The 23,894-nt window shown below is 59.3% G+C and overlaps 1 protein-coding gene, 1 long non-coding RNA gene and 2 other non-coding genes across 6 annotated transcripts in view; 1 reads left to right on the top strand and 3 right to left on the bottom strand.

Annotated features, from left to right (window-relative positions):
* Nucleotides 1–3,213, top strand: part of DIPK1B (divergent protein kinase domain 1B) — a 7,533-nt gene extending 4,320 nt beyond the window's left edge. Inside the window, 4 exon segments of the mRNA XM_058302683.2 lie at nt 245–352; nt 1,571–1,747; nt 2,262–2,939; nt 2,941–3,213. Of these exon segments, the coding sequence (XP_058158666.1) occupies nt 245–352; nt 1,571–1,747; nt 2,262–2,939; nt 2,941–3,063 (1,086 nt within the window). The 3' untranslated portion in view covers nt 3,064–3,213.
* Nucleotides 3,214–4,092: 879 nt separating this feature from the next.
* Nucleotides 4,093–10,671, bottom strand: LOC131279542 (uncharacterized). Of its 3 annotated transcripts, XR_009186968.2 has the most exons (5): nt 10,569–10,671; nt 9,530–9,584; nt 9,057–9,151; nt 4,794–5,080; nt 4,093–4,365 (listed from the first exon to the last, which is right to left on the bottom strand). It is a non-coding gene; the product is annotated as an uncharacterized lncRNA (long non-coding RNA). The 3 variants fall into 3 exon arrangements; XR_011649525.1 differs by having other exon boundaries at nt 4,093–5,080; nt 10,569–10,670; XR_011649526.1 differs by having other exon boundaries at nt 4,093–5,033; nt 10,569–10,670.
* LOC111761624 (small nucleolar RNA SNORA17) lies at nt 6,282–6,411 on the bottom strand. Its single transcript, XR_002794932.1, has one exon. It is a non-coding gene; the product is annotated as a small nucleolar RNA SNORA17 (small nucleolar RNA).
* Nucleotides 9,230–9,365, bottom strand: LOC111761628 (small nucleolar RNA SNORA17). Its single transcript, XR_002794936.1, has one exon. It is a non-coding gene; the product is annotated as a small nucleolar RNA SNORA17 (small nucleolar RNA).
* Nucleotides 10,672–23,894: the final 13,223 nt, after the last annotated feature.

Here is a 23,894-nt window from a genome sequence, read left to right as displayed (position 1 = left end):
TGCTGGCCCCCCTGCCTGAGCACCCGAAGCAGGAGAGCCGGGCCACGGGCCGGCCCTGGGGTCCCCGACACGCCCCGAGCACGGCAGCTTCCACCCTGGGCCTGCGCCGCCCCTGCCCTGCCCGCGCTCCCTCAGCACCCAAGCCGTGCTGGAACACCTGGGAGCGGGGCAGGGGCTCAGTGAAGGCGAACGAGGGGGTGGACGTGCTGCCCACCCTGGGCTCCTGGCCGCCCCTCTCCCCCAGTGTGACCAGTACCACAAGGGCGTCATCTCGGGCTCCATCTGCCGGGACCTGTGCGACCTGCGCCAGGTGGAGTGGGGGGCCTGCCTGTCGCCCGCCCCCGGGCAGCAGGTGAGCTGGGGGCCTGTGTGCGGCAGGACTCTGGGGTCGTTCTGGGGCTCCCAGTCTCATGCCCCTCCCCATCTGGGGACCCCTGAGACGGAGGCCCCCTCAGCCCCAGGGCTCTGGGACACACCGGGGGGCTGGGGGCGCTGGTGGGCAGGAGGCGGCCCCAGTTCTCTGCCTGTGCAGGTGCACGGTGGGCGGTGGGCGCTGGGGGGCAGGCGGTGGCCCCAGCTCTCTGCCTGTGCAGGTGCACGGCGGGCAGCGGGCGCTGGGGGGCAGGCGGTGGGCGCTGGGGGGCAGGCAGCGGCCCCAGCTCTCTGCCTGTGCAGGTGCACGGCGGGCAGCGGGCGCTGGGGGGGCAGGCGGTGGGCGCTGGGGGGCAGGCGGTGGGCGCTGGGGGGCAGGCGGCGGCCCCAGCTCTCTGCCTGTGCAGGTGCACGGCGGGCGGCGGGCGCTGGGGGGCAGGCGGTGGGCGCTGGTGGGCAGGAGGCGGCCCCAGCTCTCTGCCTGTGCAGGTGCACGGTGGGCGGTGGGCGCTGGGGGGCAGGCGGTGGCCCCAGCTCTCTGCCTGTGCAGGTGCACGGCGGGCAGCGGGCGCTGGGGGGCAGGCGGTGGGCGCTGGGGGGCAGGCGGCGGCCCCAGCTCTCTGCCTGTGCAGGTGCATGGCGGGCGGTGGGCGCTGGGGGGCAGGCGGCGGCCCCAGCTCTCTGCCTGTGCAGGTGCACGGCGGGCAGCGGGCGCTGGGGGGCAGGCGGCGGCCCCAGTTCTGCCTGTGCAGGTGCACGGCGGGCGGTGGGCGCTGGGGGGCAGGCGGCGGCCCCAGTTCTGCATGTGCAGGTGCACGGCGGGCGGCGGGCGCTGGGGGGCGGGCGGCGGCCCCAGCTCTGCCTGTGCAGGTGCACGGCGGGCGGCGGGCGCTGGGGGGCGGGCGGCGGGCGCTGGGGGGCGGGCGGTGGCCCCAGCTCTGCCTGTGCAGGTGCACGGCGGGCGGCGGGCGCTGGGGGGCAGGCGGTGGGCGCTGGGGGGCAGGCGGCGGCCCCCAGCTCTCTGCCTGTGCAGGTGCACGGCGGGCGGCGGGTGCTGGGGGGCAGGCGGTGGGCGCTGGGGGGCAGGCGGCGGCCCCAGCTCTCTGCCTGTGCAGGTGCACGGCGGGCGGCGGGGCGCTGGGGGGCAGGCGGTGGGCGCTGGGGGGCAGGCGGCGGCCCCAGCTCTCTGCCTGTGCAGGTGTACGGCGGGCGGTGGCAGGGCAAGGAGATTCTCATCAAGTGCGGCCTGGAGGAGGCCCTGGGCACTGAGGCGCGGCCGGACCCCACCCTCCGGCGGGAGCGGGTGCTGTTCCACAAGCCCACCCGGGGCACCTCCATTAGGGAGTTCCGCGAGATGACCCTCAGCTTCCTCAAGGTCAGCCCCCCCGGGACTCGTGTGCACATGGGGCCAGCTCTGGGGGGGGACAGGCCTCGTCGGGGACACGATGAGCCACTGAGGTGGTCACCGCCTCCCGGGGACACAGGAGAGGCAGGCCAGGCCAGCCCTCGAGGACGGGGCCGGCGAGTCCTGGCTTCCCGGGCAGGCCGAGGCAGGGCCAGGTGAGGCCCCGCGGCAGCGGCTGAGCAGGTCTGGCCCCGCAGGCGGCCGCCCGTGCTGCCCCAGGAGGCGGCAGGAACAGGCCGTGCGCCTCGGGCAGCAGGCGGCCCCCGCGGCCCCCCAGGGGACGTGGGGGGAAGGTGGGGGGTCAGGACAGGCTGCGGGCCGGGTGGGAGTGGGGAGACAAGGTTGAGCAAGGCCAGGGCAGGGCGTGGGCCCAAGGGCGGGCCGGGAGGCTGGCTGCAGCCTGGCGGTGCTCCGGGGCCAGGGGTCCGCCCTCGTACCCCTGGCACCGCTGTGACTTGGTCTCCCTCCTCCGGCCCCCCACCAGGCGAACCTGGGGGACCTGCCCTCGCTGCCGGCGCTCGTCGGCCAGGTCCTCCTGATGGCCGACTTCAACCGCGACAGCCGGGTGTCCCTGGCGGAGGCCCGGTCCGCGTGGGCCCTGGCGCAGCGCCACGAGGTGCTGCTGCTGCTCTCGCTGCAGGCCACGGGGCACGCGCCCCGGCTGCTGGGCTTCTGCGGGGACCTGTACCTCACCGAGGGCGCCCCGCGTGGCGCCGCGCTGCCTGCGCTGCTGCAGCCCCTGCTGCCCCCCGCCTTGCACGGCACCCTGCAGCAGTGGCTGGGGCCTGCGTGGCCCTGGCGGGCCAAGATCGCACTGGGCCTGCTGGAATTCGTGGAGGAGCTCTTCCATGGCGCCCACGGCACCTTCTACATGTGTGAGACCACGCTGGCCAACGTGGGCTACACGGGCAGGTACGACTTCAGGATGGCCGACCTGCAGCAGGTGGCCCCCGAGGCGGCTGTGCGCCGCTTCCTGCAGGGCCGCCGCTGTGAGCACAGCCACGACTGCACCTATGGCCGCGACTGCCGGGCGCCGTGCGACCAGCTCATGCGCCAGTGCAAGGGCGACCTCCTGCAGCCCAACCTGGCCAAGGTGTGCGAGCTGCTGCGCGACTACCTGCTGCCTGGCGCCCCCGCCGGCCTGCGTGAGGAGCTTGGGGCTGCAGCTGCGCACCTGCACCACGCTGAGCGGCCTGGCCAGCCAGGTGGAGGCGCACCACTCACTGGTGCTCAGCCACCTCAAGGCGCTGCTCTGGAGGGAGATCTCCGACACCAAGTACTCGTGACCCCAAGTACTTGTGACCTGCGAGTGCGGCCAGGCGCTCCTTGTACACCCACAGGGCCGGCAGGGCTGGCGGCGGGGGACGCCCCGGGGTCCAGCCGTGGCGCAGAGCCCTCCTCTCCGCCTCCCCTTTTCCAGGGCATCCTGGCAACGGGATCCAGAGTGCAGCTGTCCCCGTGAAGTGCTCCTGGCGACCCCTGTCACCCCCTAGGCAGCCAGCTCAGCCCGCTGGGAGGCTGGAGAGGGGAGGGCACGAGGGGCGGGCCTATGCTGTTGCGGCAGCGCAGAGTTACTTTGAAATATGGTGTAAATAAATAGATTTTAAGTGAGTGGCGTGCAGGTCCGCCTGGCACTGCCGGAAGCTGGGGGTGGGTGCCCCTGTCCATGCTGGAGCGGACAGGGTGAGGTTCCCTGTGGACGGCAAGCGGCGCCACGCCTGGGGCCTGCTGACTGGCGGGGGCGCTTCCCCATCCTCCACGGTGCTGGGGGCATCCTCTGCCCTGTCCCCTGCAGAGGGCGGCTGTGCCACGCCTCCCAGAGCCCACCTTCTCCCCGAGGCCAGGCGGGCCTGCGCTTGCACAACACTGGGCCCTGCGCATTTCCCGATGGCCGGGCTGCACGAGCGCTGCGGTTTGTGAAGATCCCCTTCCTCAGAAAGGCAGTCCCGGGTGGGCTCAGGGTCCACCGCAGGGGCCTGGCGGGGCCGTGACTTCACCGCCCAAAGCACTCAACCCTCCTGCAGACCCACCAGCAGTCACCAGGCGTGCGGGAAGCTTCTGGAAGACGAAGGTCCCACCACGCCCAGTTTCTGGAGACTCCAGCCAGAAGTCGAGCGTGGAGAGGGCTGTGGAACCCAGGTTACCCAGGACCTGCCAGGCAGAGTGCACCCTCTGACGCGCGCTGCCCGCAGCGAGGGAGTCTTCCTTCTGAAAACTGGCTTCAGCCATGAGGCGCCAACTCGGGACCCACGTGGCTGTGCTCGGAACGGGGACCCGCTACCCAGTGAGGAAAGTTCAAGTCAAGACGCAGTGAATTCACTTCCAGAGCAGTTTATTACCAAGCTTTGCCAACAGAAAGAAAAGCTTTCCTTAAGGAAAACATTCACTTTGCCACCTTTCGCTTAAAATACGTCTTCCAAAATTTCAACTGTAACACCTGTACTCCTAGTGCTGACCGTTCAAACTCCTCCTTGGCACTCGGAAATAACTTTAAAGTCACTGAGACCAGGGTCCGTATTCAATAAATACATCACAGCTGCACCAACGCGACCCCACAAAAATGTTTTTTTGAATTTCGAGTATTTCCCCTTGAAAAGCAAAAAGAGGATCCAAATGTAATATACACAGTCGAGGCTCATGGGTTCCAGGCAGCTCCAGCGCTGCCTGCGGATGGATCACCCAGCAGGATGCCCCAGAGGCCGAGGGCTGGGGAGGGGGCTGAGCAGTATGGGGCCCCAGCCAACACCCTGCTCACCTTCACTCTGCAGGGGCGGTCAGGGACAGACGCTGCCCCACCTGGCCCGGCAGGCGACCGCCGTGTCCCCTGCTGCTGGGCGTGTGCCCTGCAGCCACGCCTGTGGTGGGAGCCGCTGGGCAGGGCCCCGGGCAGCCTGCTGCTGCCGTTCTGCACACCCGGTGGGGGCTCCCACCTCCCGTCCCCTCCACCATGCTCCTGTCAGCTTGGGCCTCCCTGGGCCTCGCGGACGCCAAACCACCTCTGCCGACGTTTTCTTACCAACAAGCACGTGCCACCTGGCCTTGCCGGGTCCAGCCGGCTCTCCCTGACCAGGGTAAGGTCTGCCAGTTGAGCGCAGGTTTGCGACCTGATGGGCCAACGTACAAAAATTTCCTTCTATACCTCTGTGTTCCTTCTCACCGAAGACGCCTCTGCTCCTCAGGGCCGCGGCAGGCTGCGTCTTAGGGCGGATGGTGCTGGGCGGTCAGTGGGGCCCGGGGGCTTCCAGGGTGCTCCCACCTGCAGCAGAACAGCCCTTGTTGCCGGGGCAGCCAGCACAGCGCCTCCTGCAACGAGGGGACGGCCTCAGCAGAGGCTTCTGGAAGCCAGGCAAGCCCCTGCAATCCACGGATGTCCACACAGGCCTCGGGAAGCCCAAGTGCAGCGCAGGCGGGGAGAGAAGCCCAGGCCCTTCTTGGGGTGGGCATGCTGCGCCCACAGGGCCTCCAGCGGCCCGCCCAGCCAATGGCCCCCCCCTGCCGGATGCTGGCCAAGTGCTGACTGCTAGCCTCAAGTTGGTAAATACCCGGCTGGCCTCCGGGACAGGGCCCACAGACACCCAGCCGCCCACGGCAGGCTCCGCTCACTGCCCGTGTTGGCTCCACCCCAGACCACAGCAGCACCTGTCGCCGTCAGCCCAGGCTGGGGTGGCTCACATGGCACTGCCTCAGGACGGGTGGAGGAAACACTGCTCCCCTTGGTTGCAGCAGGCAGCCAGGGGCACCCCTCAAACTCAGAGGCTTGTCCTGACCTTTGGGGACAAGCTAGGACCATCCCGAACGCGAGTCCATCTTAAAGACTAGCCTGGCCACAGCAGAAGGCCCCTGGCATGGGCGTCCCGGTCCCTGCCTGGCCTGAGCCGGCCAGCAGCAGCTCCCCGGTTCTGAGGACACAGCCCAGGAGGAGCAGGTGGCCAGGGACAAGCCTCTGCTTAGGGTGGAGGTGCCCGCACCCGCCCAGGCCTGCCACCTGCAGGCGGAAGCTGCCGTGGAGACTGAGTGGTCGGGACTCCTCAGGGGCCACAGGGCTGGGTGCTGGCCCCCCCGGGGACAAGCCCACCCTCCAGATGACAGGTCACACAGCTGTACAGCTCAAGAGCCACACCTGCCTGTCCTAAAAGCTGAGAAAATGATGTAAACTTAGGCTTTCTCTGCAAGATTGTCTTCCCAGCTCCTTGAGGAAACCCAGGCTGTCCATCTGTCCACACCCACCAGTGCCACCCGGGTTCTAGAGGCCCACCGCAGGGACCCCTGCCAATCCCAGCTCCCTGGGCTCCACCCGTGCCCCCTGACCTCCTGGGCCCGTGTGCTGGCCCGGGGGTAAGGCACCGTGCTGCGCCCACGGCCGGGGGGAGGCGGTGGCTCTGGCCCACCAAGGCTCCTGCCCCGCAGCTCCCGCCAGATGGTCCTCTCGCCTGTGCGAGGACAAGACTCCCTGCCGTGAAGGCCTGCTCTAGGGCGGGTGGGAGCCCCCACCCACCTCGGGGCCCCTGTGTGGCTGCCAGCATTCTGGGGCTCACGGTCCAAGAGCACTCAGTGTAGACGGCGCCTCATCCTCTCTGCCACCCACGACACAGCTGGGACACGGCAGCCACAGCCGCAACACCTGCAGGGGCAGGGGCCACCTGTTCTCCAGCCCACCGCCCTGGCCCCCATGTCCATGACCCGAGGAGCAGGTGTGGCCTGCGGTGTCGTCAACTCCCCCAACCAGCCACCTGGCCCTGTCCTGGGCCTCTGCACCCAAGTGAGGAAGGGTGGGCAGGCTTGGGGCTCCTGCCCTGACGTGGGGCCATCAAAGGGCGTCCTGCACTACAGCCACCTCTGGCCTCCAAGCCGGAAGCCACCCCACCTCCGCCCTGACCTTCCCCCTCAGGCCCCAAACTGACCACGTGGCCTGGGGCTGCTGGATGAGATACTGGCATTCGTGCCAGCTCAGGGTGCCCACGGTTCCTCTGCTGGTTCATCCTGCTGCACCCCACACCTGCCAGGGGCCATGCTCACAACAGCCCAGGAGCACCCGGGACCCCCAACCCTGCAACAGCCCAGGAGCACCCGGGACCCCCAACCCTGCAACAGTCCAGGAGCACCCGGGACCCCCGACCCTGCAACAGCCCAGGAGCACCCGGGACCCCCAACCCTGCAACAGCCCAGGAGCACCCGGGACCCCTATCCCACAGGCCAGGGGAGCTCCGTATCTTGTGTCCCGGCTACAGAGGGATCTGCTCAGGACACAGCCCAGGGCCACCTAGAGCGCAAAGGGTGCGACCTCGGAAGGAAGGCCACAGGCATTCTCGGGGGCCCCTGGGTCTGAGCAGCCGCAGAGCCACTCCCCCTTTGCCCCAGGCACAGGCACAACAGGACACCTCCAGGCCTGAAGGTCCAGGGCCCTGCCCGGGGCCACCCGCAGGCCCCAGCCTCTGCCCCCTCCTCGCCTGGGCAGCGGCTGGCCAGTGGACTGTGCTGGTGCCCGCGCGGGCTCCTCCCAGAATGCTGACACATGGTGGCAGCCACCGCCCCGGCCCTGCACACCCTGCCCCAGGCCTCAGTATCCCTTCTCGGGGATTCGGGAAAAATCTATCCCCTTAACAAGTTTCGATTTAGGGATCCCAAGACCAGAACTAGGGCTGCTACAATTTGGCGCTGCTTACTTCAAAACCAAGCCAGCACCTGCCAAGCACCTTTCACTGTCAGTAATCACGGGCACGCTCCTAAGAGAACCCAAAGCTGTCCCCAAGGGCCATCAGCCAACTGCCCCCAGGGACACGGCAGGAAGAGCCCTTCCAAGTCAGGTCTGCTGCGTTCCAGTGTAAATCCCGCCAAGCCTTTCCCCATCTCCTCGCATCATGGAACGCACTGGGAGCTGGGTAATCGCAGAGGTAGGAAGCATTCTGACTGAATGCTCGGCAAACCCTCACCTCCCAGAGCAATAGAACCAGACAAGGCACACAGAAAGAGAAACCCAAGAAAGAGAAAACGGGAAAAGAGAGAAAAATGAGAGGCTATCACTGCAGCCCCAAGGAACCTCGTCTCGCTTTCACGCTGCAGCAAGCCCACGCTGTACATGTGACACAACCAAGTCCAACGGCCCTGGCCAGGCCCCTGCCCTAAGGTACAATCGCCATCAGGGACACAGTTCAGAAGACTGTAACTTCAGGAAACAAGTAACTTCAGGAGAAACTCTGTGAGCACTTTCGTCCTTAGCACCTTTCCTGACCTAGAGCAATGACTGAGTAAAGGGCGCCAGCACTTGGCAATGCCTGGGTAACATGCAGTAGTCATGGCGGGGGGGGGGGGGGACAACAGGTGGGGTGCAAGCAGCACGCAGCAGGTGGAGGCCAGCGACGCTGCTACACAGCCTGTGCCTATGGACAGGCCAGCGCCACTAGAGCCCACCCGCCGGCGGCGCTGAGGCCGAGAGGCCCTGTCCTGCCATAGACTGGCTGCTGCCACCTGTGCTCTGAACCTCCTGCTCCGCGAGGATGGCCCAAGGGCCCTGCAGTGCTGACTTCTTCCCACAGCCTCGCGTGCGCTCATCAGGCACCTGCAGCAGCCTCTGCCCTTATGTCAGTGGTCTCAGCCACTTCCTGGATCTAACTCAGGGCCTAAGGGAGGTCCCGGGATCTGATCCCAAGGCGCGGAAGCAACGCTGCAGCACTCTGACTACGCTGACGACTGATGCCGCCAACCCTACTCAGCCAAGAGCCACGCCTGCAGCGCCCCTGGGGCAGTGGTTGCGGCGTGCTGCGGCACAGACACTAAGTCCTGTGTACGTGCTCCTGCCAGAGGTGGCAAGGGAGCCCACAGTGGGCAGTCCCAAGGGAGGGCTACAAAGGACCCAAGGAGTCGCACTGAGCAGGCATCTCATCAACGTGGACCACTGCCGATCATCAGCGTGGGTGCCTGCACCCCATGTCTGCCCTCCCAGACATGGGGTTCCAAAGGCCAGAGGCCCCCAAAACAGGGGAAGGGCAGAGTGGGCAAAGCAGCCTTCCTGACCACAGGAAAACGAATGATAGCGGGGAGTGATGGCTCTTTCTCACATTCTCCAGGACCAGTACAGCTGCCCATGGACCTGACTCTCGAGTGTCAAAACCCTGCAGCCCCACCCCCATGGAGCGTTTCAGGATGTACCACTGATGAAAACCTTCAACATTTTACTCAAACCAAAATAATTCAACTTATTCAGATTATAGGTGTTAGTTCCCCTCAACCCCTAAGGGACCCTTTTGGTGCCACTGTTTTACCTTTTTTTTCATCAACCTACCTGAAGCCTGCTCACCTTTTCCACTCATCCTGGCACCTCTGGCCCACTTCTGCCTCCTGTCACAGTTCATGGAGATCAAATCAAATGATCGGAGGCTGGAAGAATTAAACAATTTTTTTACAGGCAATGCTTCTGGTCGCCAATAAGCAGACCCACAACACGGCACTCAGCCAAATGTCAGACTACTAATCATTCAGACGTCCACGGGTCAGAACTCTGAGACAGCGTAGACGTAGCCTTTCTTCTTTCTGCCACCTAATGACACAAATGTGACACAGCAGCCACATCTGCAACGCCTCTGGTGGCAGTTTACAGTGAAGGTTAGGCCCCTGAAGAGCGAGCTTTTCTCTATTACCTGGATGCAATACGTGGCCAGTTCTCGTGGTCATTTGGAATAGGAGTGTCTTTGCAAACAAGTTATAAACGGGACACTGGCTTTGGGGACCCGCTCCTGCACCAACACATCTACTCACCCGAGAAGCTGATGTCCCTTTACAGGCGCTTCATTTCCAGCAGGAAACTTCCTCCCTGTAGGAAAGAGAAAGACCAGGCTTTACACAAATCCCAAGTCCACCGAGGACCAGGCCACACAGAACGGTGGTCCGCTACATGTGGTCTCAGGAAGACAGACCAAAGCGGTAACTGCCGCAGTGCCTTCTCCTCTGAGGGGGCTTCTGACGAGGGTCACCCCAGGAAACCCCTCGCTCCTTGCTCCCCTGGGTGTATGGTAAAGGTTACACCACTGCAGCGCCCCGTGATTAGAGGCAGACACCCCCGGTGCCCAAGCCCTGGACCGCAAAGTCATCACCCCCTGTGTGTCCGCACGGCACGGCCGGGCTCCACCAGCAGCGCTCCAAGGAGTATTACTAGACCCACTAAAGCGGAAGCACCTCACATGTAGGGAGTTTAAATAAAAAAGATGCCCAGAAATAGAGTGACTTTCTTGAAGTCCCAAGTAGTGAAAGCAGGTGCCAAGGGCCCTTCCCCTTGAGTGTCACTCTGCAAGCCCTGCGGATGAATGGGGGGGAGCGGGGAACCCGATCTGAAACTTCCAGATTCACCCCTGGGGCAACTGCGTCACCGCCTGTCCGAGCGTCACAGCTGGGGAAGTGAGGGGGCCCTGACGAGACGGTGCAGCTGATGGGGGTAGGGGGCGGCTCCCTTCCCACTCCTGGCCCCACAAAGCAGGGAAGCCCCGAATCGGCCAGCACCCCTGGACCGCGCAGACCAAGTCCGCGGGAACCGAAACAGGAGGTGCCGTCCTCGTCCTCCCGCCCCGACTTGTCCGGCAGGCAGGACAGCGGCACGCCGGGGAGCGCCGGGGCCGAGTGCTGGGCAGAGTTGCCCGCGCCGTCAGGACGCCCGCGGGGGCTTGGCTTAGTGCTTAAGGACCCCGCGCCACACGCGGCCGAGCGATGCGGCGCGGGGGACTCAGGGCGCACCGGAAGGCAGAGCCCCCGGCCCGGCCGCAGCACGAGGGGGGGGCTCGGGGATGGCCTGGGGGTCCCCTACCGGGGCACCGGGGCTGCAGCTCACGCCCCTTCCCCGGGGCTCCGGCCCGCAAACACGGCGCTCACCGCAGCCTCCTCAGCAACCCGGAGAGGACGAGCCCGGCGCGCCGCGCCTTTTATAGCCCGTACGGCGGCCCGCGCGGGCCAAGCCGCGCGGCTCCGCGCCCCGCCCCAGCCGCCGCAGCGCCGCCTAGCGGAGCCTCCGGGCCTCTGCCCCCGCGGCCCTGCGCCCCTCCCTCGGCCTCCCCCGGCCTCCCCGGCCCCCCAGCTTCTCCAGCGGGGCCTGCTGCTCCCTGCCCGCCTCGGCGGCCCAAAGGAGGGCTGAGGCTCTGGAATGCAGGAGGCTCGCTCAGGCCAGAGCCCCTGAGACACCGGGGGGCGGGACGCGCGAGTTGTGGGGATGGGGTGGGCCCAGGACCCCCATATTCCGAGGAACGGGTGGTGACCTCTGATTGTCCGAGTCCCAGGGGTCGGTCCTGAGCCTTGTCTTTACCTTCCTCCCTCCCTCCCTGAGCCTTAAATGCCATCTCCACCCCAGGGCCCCCCACGTTCCTCATACGCGGCTCACCCCCTCTCCGAGGTCACATGCCTCGCGCGCCGTCGCAGCATCTCCACCTCGACAGAAGCATGACTTTGGAGACCCCTCCCCACTATAAACAAAGGCTGCTCGCCCAGTGTCCCCCACCGTAGTATGGGACACCCCCATTCATCCAAACCTGGGGGTCCCCCTGGGCTCCCCACCCCCTTCCTCCGGAAGGCACCCCGCTCCCTGCCCAGCCTCTGCTCTGCCCTCCCTGCCCCTCTCCGCTGGCCCCTGCTGAGACCAGCGCTGCCGCCACCACCTGCAAGCTCTGGTTTTCAAGTCCCCTCCCAGCCCGGGGCAGCGATGGGGCAAGCGGCCCGGGACTCTGCGACCCGGCCACCGAGGCTCTGCTCGGCAGCCCCTGCTCGGCAGCCCTGCACGTTCCTCTTCTCCGCCACGCCTCGTCGCCTCGCCGTGGGGTCAGCAGCGTGGGGTCGCCATCCCTCTTTCGTCCAGTTGAGGAGTCGGGAGCCCTGTCCAAGCTGCCTGCACCCCCGCCCCTCCCTCCACCACTGATCGGGGCCCGGCCTCTGGGCCTTCCTGTGGGTGGTGGGGACCCCAGCTGGGTGGAGCCCTTGGGTAGAGAGAGGGTCCAGGTGGCGCGGGGGCCTGGCTGAGTGGCTCCTGCCTGGCCTAGTTCCACTGGTGTTTCTCTCTCCAGTGGGCCCCAGCCATGCCAGATCTCCCTCTTCCCAAGTAACACATCAGGAATTTCTGCCTGCAGGGAAAGCTTTCTTTTTTTTTTAAAGATTTATTTATTTATTTTTATTTCTCTCCCCTCCCCCACTGCAGTTGTCTGCTCTCTGTGTCCATTCACTGTGTGTTCTTCTGTGACCGCTTCTATCCTTATCAGCAGCACCGGGAATCTGTGTTTCTTTTTGTTGCGTCATCTTGTTGTGTCAGCTCTCCGTGTGTGCGGTGCCATTCCTGGGCAGGCTGCAATTTCTTTCGCACTGGGCGGCTCTCCTTACGGGGCACACTCCTTGTGTGGGGGGCTCCCCTGTGCAGGGGGACACCCCTGCGTGGCAGGGCACTCCTTGCGCGCATCAGCACTGTGCATGGGCCAGCTCCCCACAGGTCAAGGAGGCCTGGGGTTTGAACCGAGGACCTCCCATGTGGTAGACAGATGTCCTAACCACTAGGCCAAGTCTGCTTCCCTGGGGAACTCTTTCTTAATCCATTCAGGAATGGGACCTCCGAGGTGCCACCTCTGACAGGCGGTAGGGGCTGCCCACAGCACTGGGCAGATGCCTGCTTCCTCTTGTACATGGCAGCTTCTGCGGCAAGGTCTCAGGAAGTTTCCAGCATGAACTCACTAGGCCCAGATACTTTCCATAAGCCACGTGGGGTGCGAGCCATCGCTCATGAGCGCCGTGATGAGAATCCAAAGCTGTGGTTAACAGCGACTGCTGTGGGGGTAGAGCGGGGAGACGCAGAATTCGGACTCTTCCTCCCCCATCTAGCCATTTGGACCCAAGACGGGCCAGCCCCTTTGGCCGCTGGCCCCTGGGAGTCTCCTGGCGAAGGCAGGTGCTCTCTCCCCGTGGAGGTGCTCTGTTCCCGTGGAGGTGCTCTGGCTTCGCGAGGACAGACAGGGATGATCTCCACCCCATCCACCCAACAGCCTGGAGAAAAGCATGCCCCGGAAAGAAGGACCAGCATGGAAGCCGAGACCTGCCCGTTACGCCAGCCCGTCAGCCCCTCCTGCAACAGCTCAGCTGCAACCACTGAGTTTGATTACCAGGGGTCTCTTCCCCAAAAGCTGCCCCCACTTAATGTAAAAGACAGCAGTAAAGGAAGAAAAGAACAGGGAAGTGGATTTGGTCCAGCAGTTAGGGCGTCCATCTACCACATGGGAAGTCTGCGGTTCAAACCCCGGGCCTCCTTGACCCGTGTGGAGCTGGCCCATGCACAGTGCTGATGCGCGCAAGGACTGCTGTGCCACGCATGGGTGTCCCCGCGTAGGGGAGCCCCACGTGCAAGGAGTGCACCCTGTAAAGAGAGCCGCCCAGCACAAAGGAAAGTGCAGCCTGCCCAGGAATGGTGCCGCACACACGGAGAGTGGACACAACAAGATGACGCAACAAAAAGAAACACAGATTCCTGTGCCACTGACAACAACAGAAGCGGACAAGGAAGACACAGCAAATAGACACAGAGAACAGACAACCGGGGTGGCGGGGGAAGGGGAGAGAAATAAATAAATAAATAAATCTTTAAAAAAAAAAAAGGAGTGATTGTCAGACTGGATTAAAAAACAACAAGATCCCACTATTTACTGTCTATAGGAGACACATTTTAGAATCAAAGATAAAATAGATTGACAGTGCAACAGTGGCAAAGAGCAGCCATAAAAAAAGCTGGAGTGGCTAAACTAATATCAGATAAAATGTACTTTCAAGCAAAAAATATATATATTTTTTATTTTATTTATCATCCCCCACCCCACCCTACCCCATCCCCCATTGTTTGCACTCACTGCTCTGAGCCCTCCACGGTGGCGCTGGCCAGCTGCCTTCACCAGGAGGCCCCAGGAATCGAACCTGAGGCCTCCCGTACGGTAGATGGGCGCCCAATCACCTGAGCCACATCTGCTTCCCCCAGAAATATTACTAGAGATAAAGAGGGTCATTTTATGATGGTAGAAATGTCAACCCACCAGGAAGATATAACAATTATAAACATATATACACAATAACAGAGCACCAAATTATATTATGTCAAAATTGACAGAAATGAAAGGAAAAACAGTTTAATTCAACAATAGTTGAAGACTGTGGTAACACCACTCTCAATAATGAATAGAACAGCTAGAAGCTCACCAAGAACATAAGAGGCTTGAGCAACACACTGAACCAACAACAGCAGACTATACGTTATTCTCAAGTGCACGTGCAGCCTTCTCCAGGATAGACCATATGCTAGGCCATAAAGCAAATCTTTGATAAATTTAAAAAGATAGAAACAGTACAAAGTATGTTCTCTGACCACAATGGAGTGATATTAGAAATTAATAACAAAAAAAAATTTTTGTTGAATGCACAAATATATGGAAATAAATCAAATCTCTCCTAAATAACCAATGGGTCAAAGAAGACATCAAAAGGGAAACTGAGCAATACTTGGTAATGAATGAAAATTGAGACACAAGATACCAAAATTATGGGAGGTAGCTAAGCTTAGAGAGAAACCTATAGCTGTAAATGCCAACATTAAGGAAGAAAAAAGATTGCAATTGATAATCTAACTTTCTACCTTAAGACACTGGAAAAAGAAAACTAGAGCAAGCAAAGGGGAGGAAACAATAAAGATTACAGCAGACATGAATTAAACAGACTAGCAAATCAATAGGAAAAAAATCAATGATTAACAAAAGCTTGACCTTCAAAAAAATCAACAAAATAGATGAACCTTTAGCTAGATTGACCAAGGAGGGGGAAAAAAAAGAAACAGAGAGAGAGAAAGAAGGTTCAAATCAAATTACTAGAATCAGAAATGGCAGAGGGGATGGAACCACCACCCTTACAGTTATAAAAAGGATGACAAGGGAATGAAATAAACAGTTGTATTACAATAAATTAGACAACTTAGGTGAAAAGGACAAATTCCTAGAAAGACACAAACTACCATAACTAACTCAAGGAGAACTAGACAATATGAATTAGACTTGCAACAAGGGAAGAGCTGCATCAAAAAATCACCCATAAGTAAAAAGTCCAAGACCTGAAAGCTTCCCTGCTGAGTTCCTCCAAACATTTAAAGAAAAATTAAGACCAGTTCTTCACGAACTCTGCCAAAAAGCTGAGGAGGAGGGAACTGTGGTAGAGTGAATCATATCCCCCCTGAAAAAGTTCTTAATTCACATTCCTGTGGGCATGAACCCGTGTGCAAATAGGGCCCATTGAAGATGCATTATCAGCTCCCGCTATGTGCTCGCGTGGAGCAGGCTCTTCTAAGACCCTACAGGGGTGGCCAAACCGAATCAGGGTGGGCTCCACCACGACTGGAGGCCTTAGAGAGCCAGGGGGGGACCAAGGTATCTCCACGCCTGAGGGCCGCCTCACCTGTTGAAGTTTGCTAAGCGCTGTCAAAAGCAATATACAGAAATGGGCTGGCTTTTACCTGGGGGGTCTCTTTGCTTACCAGCTTGCAGTTCCAAGGCTGAGAAAAGTGTCCAATCAAGGCATCAGTGGAGCTTTCTCCCCAAGACCGGCTGCCTCTGCCAGGCTCTGCCCTCTCCTCCGGGCGCCGTAGCGGTCAGCTTCGGGCTGCTCCTCCTGGGGCTTCCTCTCTCCCTGTTCCGCTGATTTCAGCTTCCTGCTCTCGTGGCTTTCGCTCTCAGCTTCTGGGGCCCCTCTCCGAGCTCCCGCCTGCCTCTGCGTATTCATCCCATTTATAAAGGACCCCAATAAGAGGACTAAGACCCACCTGGGCCACGCCCTATAGGAGTAGCCTAATCGAACGGCCCACCTACCATGGGTTCACCCGCACAGGAATGGATTAAAGTAAGAACGTGGTTTTCCGGGGTCCACAGAAGCCTCCAACGACCACACCGCCCTCCCCAGAACACCGCGGCATCCAGGGGGAAGCGCGGCCTTGGCCTGCCCGATCCTGGACTTGAAGGCTCCTGAGCCATACGCCAGCGAGTTCCTGCTGCTGAGTCAAGCGGTGCGTGGTGTTGGTCAGAGCAGCCCTGGCAGTCTAAGGCACACATGCCCAACTCCCTGTGTCCATCCTCATGCCGCCCCCCGTCGTCTACAAGGACCCTGGAGGCCAAGGGCTCCCAGCCACGATGCCTGCAGGCTGCCAGCCCCGGAGAACACCTGCCAGGTGAGGCTGCCCCGACCTTAACTTCTGGGCCCGCAGGGCAAGAAGCAGAGCCTGGCTCACATTCCCACCCCTGCCAGCTCCCTGCTCCCAGAAGGACCGCCCCCCAAAGCTGCCAGAGTCCAGGCTCTGCCCCGTGGGTTGTGTCTGGGGATGGAAGGCTGACTTCCCAGAAAGCAGGGGACGCTCTGGTGGCTGCTGAGCCGGGAACAGGGCAGCCCTTTGCAGCATCTCCCTTGGGCCTCCGCCACGTGGCCATATCCTGGGCCAGGGGCAATGACCATCCGTCACACAAGCTCTGAATCGAGCTGGAGGTTGCACCTCAGAGCCCCCTGTGTTACTCAACCAACGGGGTGCTGATGCAAAGTGCCAGAACTCTGTTGACTTTTATGAAGAGTATTTCTTTGGGGCAAAAACGTACAGTCCCAAGGTCATAAAGAGTTCACATCAGGGTTAGCTCCTTACCAAACTCTGTTGTCACATTTGAAGCAAGACGGCGGGCGACGTCTGCTCGGGTCCAGCCTTCCTCTTCCCCTTAAGGCTCCGTGGTCCCGGCTTCTTCCCATCTCAGCTGTCGGCTGGGGGCGCATCTCTCAAGGCTTCTCAGCTGCTCTCTTCTCTTCGGCTGTGGACTGTCAGGCTCATCTCTCTTCCCCGGGCCTCCGTGTCTGTGGAGCTGTCTCTCTTCCTCAGTGTTCTTCTCTGTGTATCTACTTCTGTGTTCTTGATTGATCATCTGTTTATATAACCCACCAAGGGGATGTGGTCGAATCAAAGGCCTAATCTTAATACAAATTAATCAAAGACATCTCGGCTGAATCAAAGACAATCAAAGGCACTCAGCACTCCTTCAGTTGTTGTTTTTAATTGTTTCCACTATGAAAATATCCAAACATTTTTATGTACCCTGGACATATGCCCTGGAGAACTCCCTGCCAACCATGTGTCCCCCGTCAATAACATCCCACACCAGTATTCCTCCCCTGCCATTGTTGAACCTCTCTGTGATCCAAAACTTCCTGAAAAGTGAAGCCCAATATATTGCCAGGTTCCCTTAATAGTAAAATGGAATATAGCGATGAGTTAAAGGTTAGATATAGAATACATATTAATTTGGAAAAATTCTACATCCTATCTTTTTCTTTTCTTTTTTCTAATTATTAAGCTTATCTTTACAAGAGTCTTAGATCACAGTAATTCATATATACAATATACAGTACTCCCACATATCCAACATAAAACCTTTTCCCTTCCACAGCAATAATCTTTTTACATCTTCATACTATATTTACTGAAACTGATGTACAGATATTGAGACAATAGCTTTCAAACAAGGTAACATTTGTGTTTACATTGTGGTTTATATTTTAGACTATACAATTTTCTAAATTTTTAGTTATCTTATGTTTTACATTATGATTTACATTTTAGCCTATCAGCCCCTATATATTTTTGGTGTGATTTTACATGTCTTATATCCATCCTTGCATAAGGTAGTGGAACATTTCTATTGCCCACACAGTTGCATTGATTCCATCTATTCAATACCTCTTTCCCCCTCCCCTCAGGGCCCACAGTGACAGTCAATCTTCATTGCTTGAAGGGCCATGTTCAGAGATACTTGCAACAGTGTTGAGGGCTTGACATGCTCAACTGCCCTAATGCCCTGGGAGCCACCATTTCTCTTGAGAGATACAATTCCCTCTATTTGAGGGCATCAGTCCTCCCTAGGATGTGGGTATACCTTCACTCTCATTATATGGGTCTCTACACAATGATATAACCTACTCTGGCAAAAGAGCATTCACATATTCCCTAGAAGTCTGTCCTGCATCAGATTATCCCCTTTAAGCATCTTAAACAGGTAACTTTCCTTATTTATATTTTTTAAAAGGTTTTCTCAGCATTATACTCTCAACAAAATACCTGACAATCTCCTATGTTCATATGTTGCCCCACCTCCCCCCAGTTTCTTGGGCAATATTACCCATCCTCCCTTCCCTAGCCCCCCTCAAGCCCGCAAAGCCCCACCCAAAGGTAACCCTATGCCCCCAGCGAGGGGAGCTCTATCACAGTCCCTAAAGGAACAGCAACAATCCCCCAAGTGCAACAGCAAAGACCAAAAAAGAATGAAGGTCCAACAATGAGCCCCTGATACTAATGACTATGCTTGTGAGCCTGTGCACCTGAAATAAGAACAAGGCCTAGAGCAGCAGTGTGCCTAAGAGTTACCTCCTGACAGCCTCCATGTTGCTCAAATGTGGCCAGTCTTGAAGCCAAACTCAGCATGTAAATGTGTTGCCTTCCCCCCAGTGTGGGACATGACTCCTGGGGATGAGCCTCCCTGGCACTGAGGGATTACTACCAAGTACCAGCTGATGATGTAACTAGAAAATGACCCTCAATAAAAGGGTCAACTCGGACCAGCAGAATATCTCAGTCTACATATAATACCAGGAGTTAAAAATGCTTTTTGACCTGAATCAAGGGGGAAATGGAAAGGACAAATGAGTTTATATGGCTATGAGTCTCCAAAAAAAACTGGGAGGTTATCAGAGGGGTCGCCCTTATGCACACCTCAGCAGAGTCCCAGAGACAGATAAAGTAGATACAACCCCGGGTATTGGTTCTTCTGAGGGTTACAGAGACCCACAGGTTCTATGGTCATGGCAGATGGAGTTCAGTGCCATGTCAGTTGGCCCTACTTTGGAGTTTGTGTTTCTGTGTGATGGAGCTGGACTCAGATGTGATCTTTGTCCACAAGCCTCTCCTATTACTTTTACTGGAACTGTAGTTGGTGCTGGGGTTTAGTGTATACTCAGGGGACCTGAATCTCTGGACTGACCATGTGATAACCAGGCCCTGAGCCTCAACAGACTTGCAGCTCCTACCCTCTGGTTTATTGGACTTACCCCACTCAGCTAACATGGAGGTGAAGAAGGTCAACCACCACACCAGGGAGCCAAGAGTGCCTACAGCTGAAGGCAGGAGAATTGCATCCAGCATCCAAGTGGAATCTAAGCCCCCTCTTGATATAGATGTGGAGTGGACACAACCAATCCAAGGTCCACAGAATGGAGGAATAGAATATAGATTAGAGTGAACTTGCTGATATTCTATTCATAAACTATTGTGATTAGTAATCAAAGAAAATGTGGCATTGATGAGGAGAAAGTGGCCATGGTAGCTGCTGGGTGTGGGGAATGGGAGGAAGAGACGAGATGTGGAGGCGTTTTCGGGACTTGGAGTTGTCCTGGGTGGTGCTGCAGGGACAGTTACCGGACATTGTATGTCCTCCCATAGCACACTGGGTGGACTGGGGGAGAGTGTGGGCTATGGTGTGGACCATTGACCATGAGGTGCAGCGATGCTCAGAGATGTATTCACCAAATGCAATGAATGTCTCATGATGATGGGGGAGAATGTTGCTATGGGAGGAGGAGGGGGGTGAAGGGGGTGGGGGGGTTTATGGGGACCTCATATTTTTTTAATGTAATATTTGAAAAATGAATAAAGCCAAAAAAAAAAACAACAAAGACAATCAAAGGCTATCCCCCCCAGAGGAACACACTGGCTTACAAACATAGTCTCTTATCTCTTTTTGGAATTCATAAGCAATCTCAGTCTGCCACAGCCCCCTTGCCCGCACAACTCCCGACAGCCCCCAGAAAGGCCCAGAAGGCTAGTCCCTGCTCTAGGAAGCTGGAGCTGACTCAGGAGATCCAGGAGGGCCTTGTAGCTGTAGCAAAATCAAAGAGACAGACAGACAGACAGCCCGAGGCCCCAGCAGAGGCCGAGAGAGGAGTCGAGAGAACTAAAGAGGGAAGGGGAGACCCCGAGCTGGAGGTAGAGGCAAGGACGCTGGCGGCTGCGGCAGCCCCTGGGGCAAAGGCGGGGGCTGTCCTGCCTCCCTCCCCGACCACGCCCTCTCCAGAGCCCCACTCCCTCCAGCCTCCTGGGGCTCACCCGCCTGCCATCCGGGCGCCGCCCTCGTCTCCATGCCGCTTAGAGCATTTCGCTCCACCGCACTGACTGCACCCTGCGGTATACTGTATTCAGTCTGCAGGCTGTGCCCTGGCCTGCGCCCTCGCCCCGCGGAGGCCCCCACCCTGCCGCCCGCCTGTGACTGCGGGCAGCACCTCTCCCTCCACCGGGTGAAGAGGACACCGTGGGCTTCTGGGGGACCCCTACACCGTCTTCCACTGGGGGAACCAGCCTCCGGTGTCAGTGCCTCTGCCCACGGGGGGGTCCCTGGGGGGGGCTCGCCTCGGCTGCCCGGGCAGGGGGACTTCCTCATATCCACCCTCTGGCCCAGACGCCGTCCTCGTCCCCAGGTTGTTCTCTGCCTTGAGCCCTGGCCTGGCTTACCCGCTTAGAGCCCGTACCCCAAATCGCCCAGCAGGTGGGAGGGCCCGAGGAACTGCCGCAGGGAGCCCGGGGGTCGGAGGTGACCCACCCAGTGGCCCACGCAGGCCTGTGAGGTGCCCCTGGCTGGAGCGTGTCATGGGTGGGGGGCTCGAGGTGGGCGAGGGGGCAGGGCCGCCGCCCTGGGGACCGAGGAAGGAGCCAGGCCCGCGCCGTGGCGCCTCACGTGGTGGCATCCCCAGGCCGCTCGCTGCGTGCCCCCAGCTGTCCGGGGCCTCCCGCTCATCCTCGGGGGGGTCACCGTCCCCTCGGAGGTGCTTAGGCGCGTGGGCCCCAGCGCCACAGTGCACTCAGATGCACCCCAGCGGGGAGAGCCACCGGCCCCTAACGCCCACCCGGGCACCCACAGCACAGCGCGGGCCTTTGCACCAGCGGCCTGCCCCCCAGGCTCCCCTCCAGGCCCTACATTTCAGCGCCGGCAGGCTGGGACCCCGGCAGCCAGCTCGGGCGACGTCGGCCTGCCAGCTGGCCTGCAGCACCCTCTGCTCGCTCTCCCAAGGCAATGTGCGCCGCAGACACGTCAGCTGACACTTTCGGGAATTAAACTATAAGCTTTTGGCCAAAACAAAACCAACACATATTTTCACACAGTTTGTCCCCAAACGCAAAGCACTGATGTCATCTGGAGCGCAGCCGAGCGGCCGGCGAGCTGTCCACCCCCGCCAGGAGGAAAACAGCCACACTGGACCTCACGAAGCCTTGTGGGTGCACGCCCCCCCGCCCCCTGGAGGGTTTTAGGGGGCAGATCAGGGGCCCCGGGGGGCGATGCCGGCCTCACACAATTGCCTGACTAACGGCCTGGAAGCCCAGGAGAAGGTTTCTCCACTGGTTCCCCCGACTGATTCCAGATCCTTCTTTCATCCCAGCGAGAGGAGAGGGAGGGAAAGGAAAGCAGGGACAGCCTGGCTCTGACAGCCGAGCCTCTCCAGGCACCTGTGGCACTGCCTGGAGGTATTTTTGGCGGCCCCAGCTGCAGGGGGTTCTGGTAGCACCGAGAGCTCAGAGGCTGCGGACACCGCGAAACGTCCCACAAAGCACGGGGCTGCCCAGGTCATCAGCTCCAGGCACACAGGCGTCTCCAGGGCAGCCTGTGGGGATGGGTCACTCTGGCCCCAGAGCGAGGCGAGGAGAAGGAAGACGCTGGAAGGCAGGGCGCCGCTGGCTCTGCCACGCAGACGCCACGTCCCCCTGCGCGGGCTTCATCGGGACGTCACGGAGACGACACCCCCTAGGCTCTGTCGGCCTGAGGGCAGTGCGGGGACAGTTCCAAGCTGGCGGGCACCAACTGCACAGATGACCACCGTGCCCCCAGCATCGACGTGCTGCCCACATGGCCAGCAGGACCGTCCCGGAGGAAGCAGTGGGCTCCAGAAGGAATGGACATCAGTGAATGGTGGGAGGAAGCTGGACAAGGGCACAGGGTGGTCTGGCCCGCCTCTGGCTGTCTGGGGTGGGTGAGCCAATTCCGCCTTTGGAACCGGGTGGAGGGGCCAGCCGGTGAGCCCACCCCCTGCTCTGGTGCCTGCTTGTCCCTGCCGTGTGGACGTCCCCAAGCGGGGCAGGCGGCTCTCCATGATGGGGGTGCAGAGGCAAGGGGCCCCACTGCCTGATTGCTCCGAGCCCAGGCGCCAAGGAGGGGGGACTATGGCCTCTTCTCGATGACCCAGCACAGAGCCACACCGAGGGGCCCCAGGTGACCCACCTGGGACATCTCACTGTCTGGCCGTGGCCTCCCCAGCAGGTGGCACGCATTGGAAAGCCTCGCGCAGGCTGCCATGTGTTCCTGCCTCACCTGATTTGCCCAGGGCTGAGAGGCTGAGAGGCCGCTTCTGGTTTAGCTTCGTGGGCTGCGCAGAGCAGCGCCGTGAATGGTTTGCCTTAAACAATGGGGATCCGTTCACTTACGGTCAGATTCTGGGAGAACGTCCAAATCCAGGCAAGAGCAAGGTGACGCTTTCTCCCTGGATTAGTTAGCCAGAGAGGTGCTGATGCAAAATACCAGAGATGGGCTGGCTTTCATAAAGGGTATTTATTTGGGGTAGGAGCTCACAGATACCAGGCCACAAAGCATAAGCGACTTCCCTCACCAAAGTCTATTTGGAGCAAGGTGGCTGCCGACGTCTGCGAGGGCTCAGGCTTCCTGGGTTCCTACGCTCCTGGGCTTGCTCTTCTCTGGGTTCAAGGGTCCTTCCTTCCTGGGGCTGGCTGCTCTTTCCTTTGGGTGCTGACTTCCCAGGTCTTCGGCATCAAACTCTAACATCGGAAATCCCCAACTCTGTTCTTCTCCATGCCTTTTATCTGTGCCCAGGTACAGATCAGATTACAAGCATAATCCAATATTTCTTTTTGGAATTCATCTATTATATCAAACTGCTACACTCCCCAAAGACCAGAGCCAGCTACCCGCAAGGCACGTGGTGGCATCGGCTGGGCGCTCCCTTCTCCAGGTGTCCTGGCTGGAGCAGTTTGATGTTATTGATGAATTCCAAAAAGAAATATTGGATTCTGTTTGTAAACTGGTCTTTTCCTCTGGATGTATTAGAGTGCATTGGATCCAGAGGTTTTACTTTTACTTGTTTAAATAATGATTAAGGCTTTGATTGGGTCACATCAGTAGGATGTTGAGTTCCCACTCCCTTGGTGGGTGGGGACCCACAGAGAAACTGCACGGCGGAAATGGGAGTTTGGAGTTTTGAGCTGGAGCCTGGGAAGTGAACACACGGGAGAAGAACACAGAGGAATAGAGATGGCTCCTTAGACACAGCAGAAGCCCCAGGGAGAGAGACAGAGCCGTTCGCCTGATAATCTACAGCTGGCCTCGTGGAGCGAGCAGAGCAGCTGAGCCTGGAGAGAAACGGAGCCCAGGGAAGAGAGGAGCCCAGGAAGCCTGACCTCTTGGCAGCCGTCGGCAGCCGTCTTGCCCCAACATAGCAATAGACGTGGGTGAGGGAAGTAACTTATGCTTTATGGCCTGGTAACTTTAAGCTCCTACCCCAAATAAATACCCTTTATAAAAGCCAGCAGACTTCTATTTTGCATCAGCACCCCTTTGGCTAATACACTTGCTTTCTTGCTTCCGTGGCTCGCTCACTGTCTTTCTATGTACTCATCCCCTTTATAAAGGATCCAGTAAAAAATGAAGAGCCATCCTGAGTGAGGGGGCCACACCTTCACGAAGTCACCTTATCAAAATTTCCCACCTACAGTGGGTTTACCCTCACAGGAATGGATTAGATTTAAGAACGTGTTTTTCTGGGGTACTTACAGCTCAAATCACCATACCTTCTAACCTCCCACTCATAAGGTGTTTAGAAAACCCTCCCATGGAAGTGGGTGTAGCTCGGTGGTTGAGCGCCTGCTTCCCATGTATGAGGTCCCAGGTTCAATCCCTGGTACCTCCTAAAAAATAAATTAAAAAAAAAAGCTTCCATGAGCCCCCGCTCCACCCAGCCCTGCGCGCACTTCCGCGTCCTCCAGCCCATCCCACTGCAA

The sequence above is a fragment of the Dasypus novemcinctus genome, chromosome 8 (genome assembly GCF_030445035.2).
Source record: "Dasypus novemcinctus isolate mDasNov1 chromosome 8, mDasNov1.1.hap2, whole genome shotgun sequence".
NCBI lineage: Eukaryota > Metazoa > Chordata > Mammalia > Cingulata > Dasypodidae > Dasypus > Dasypus novemcinctus.
Note: the sequence above shows the minus strand (reverse complement) of the source record. Positions and strands in the feature narration are given on the sequence as shown.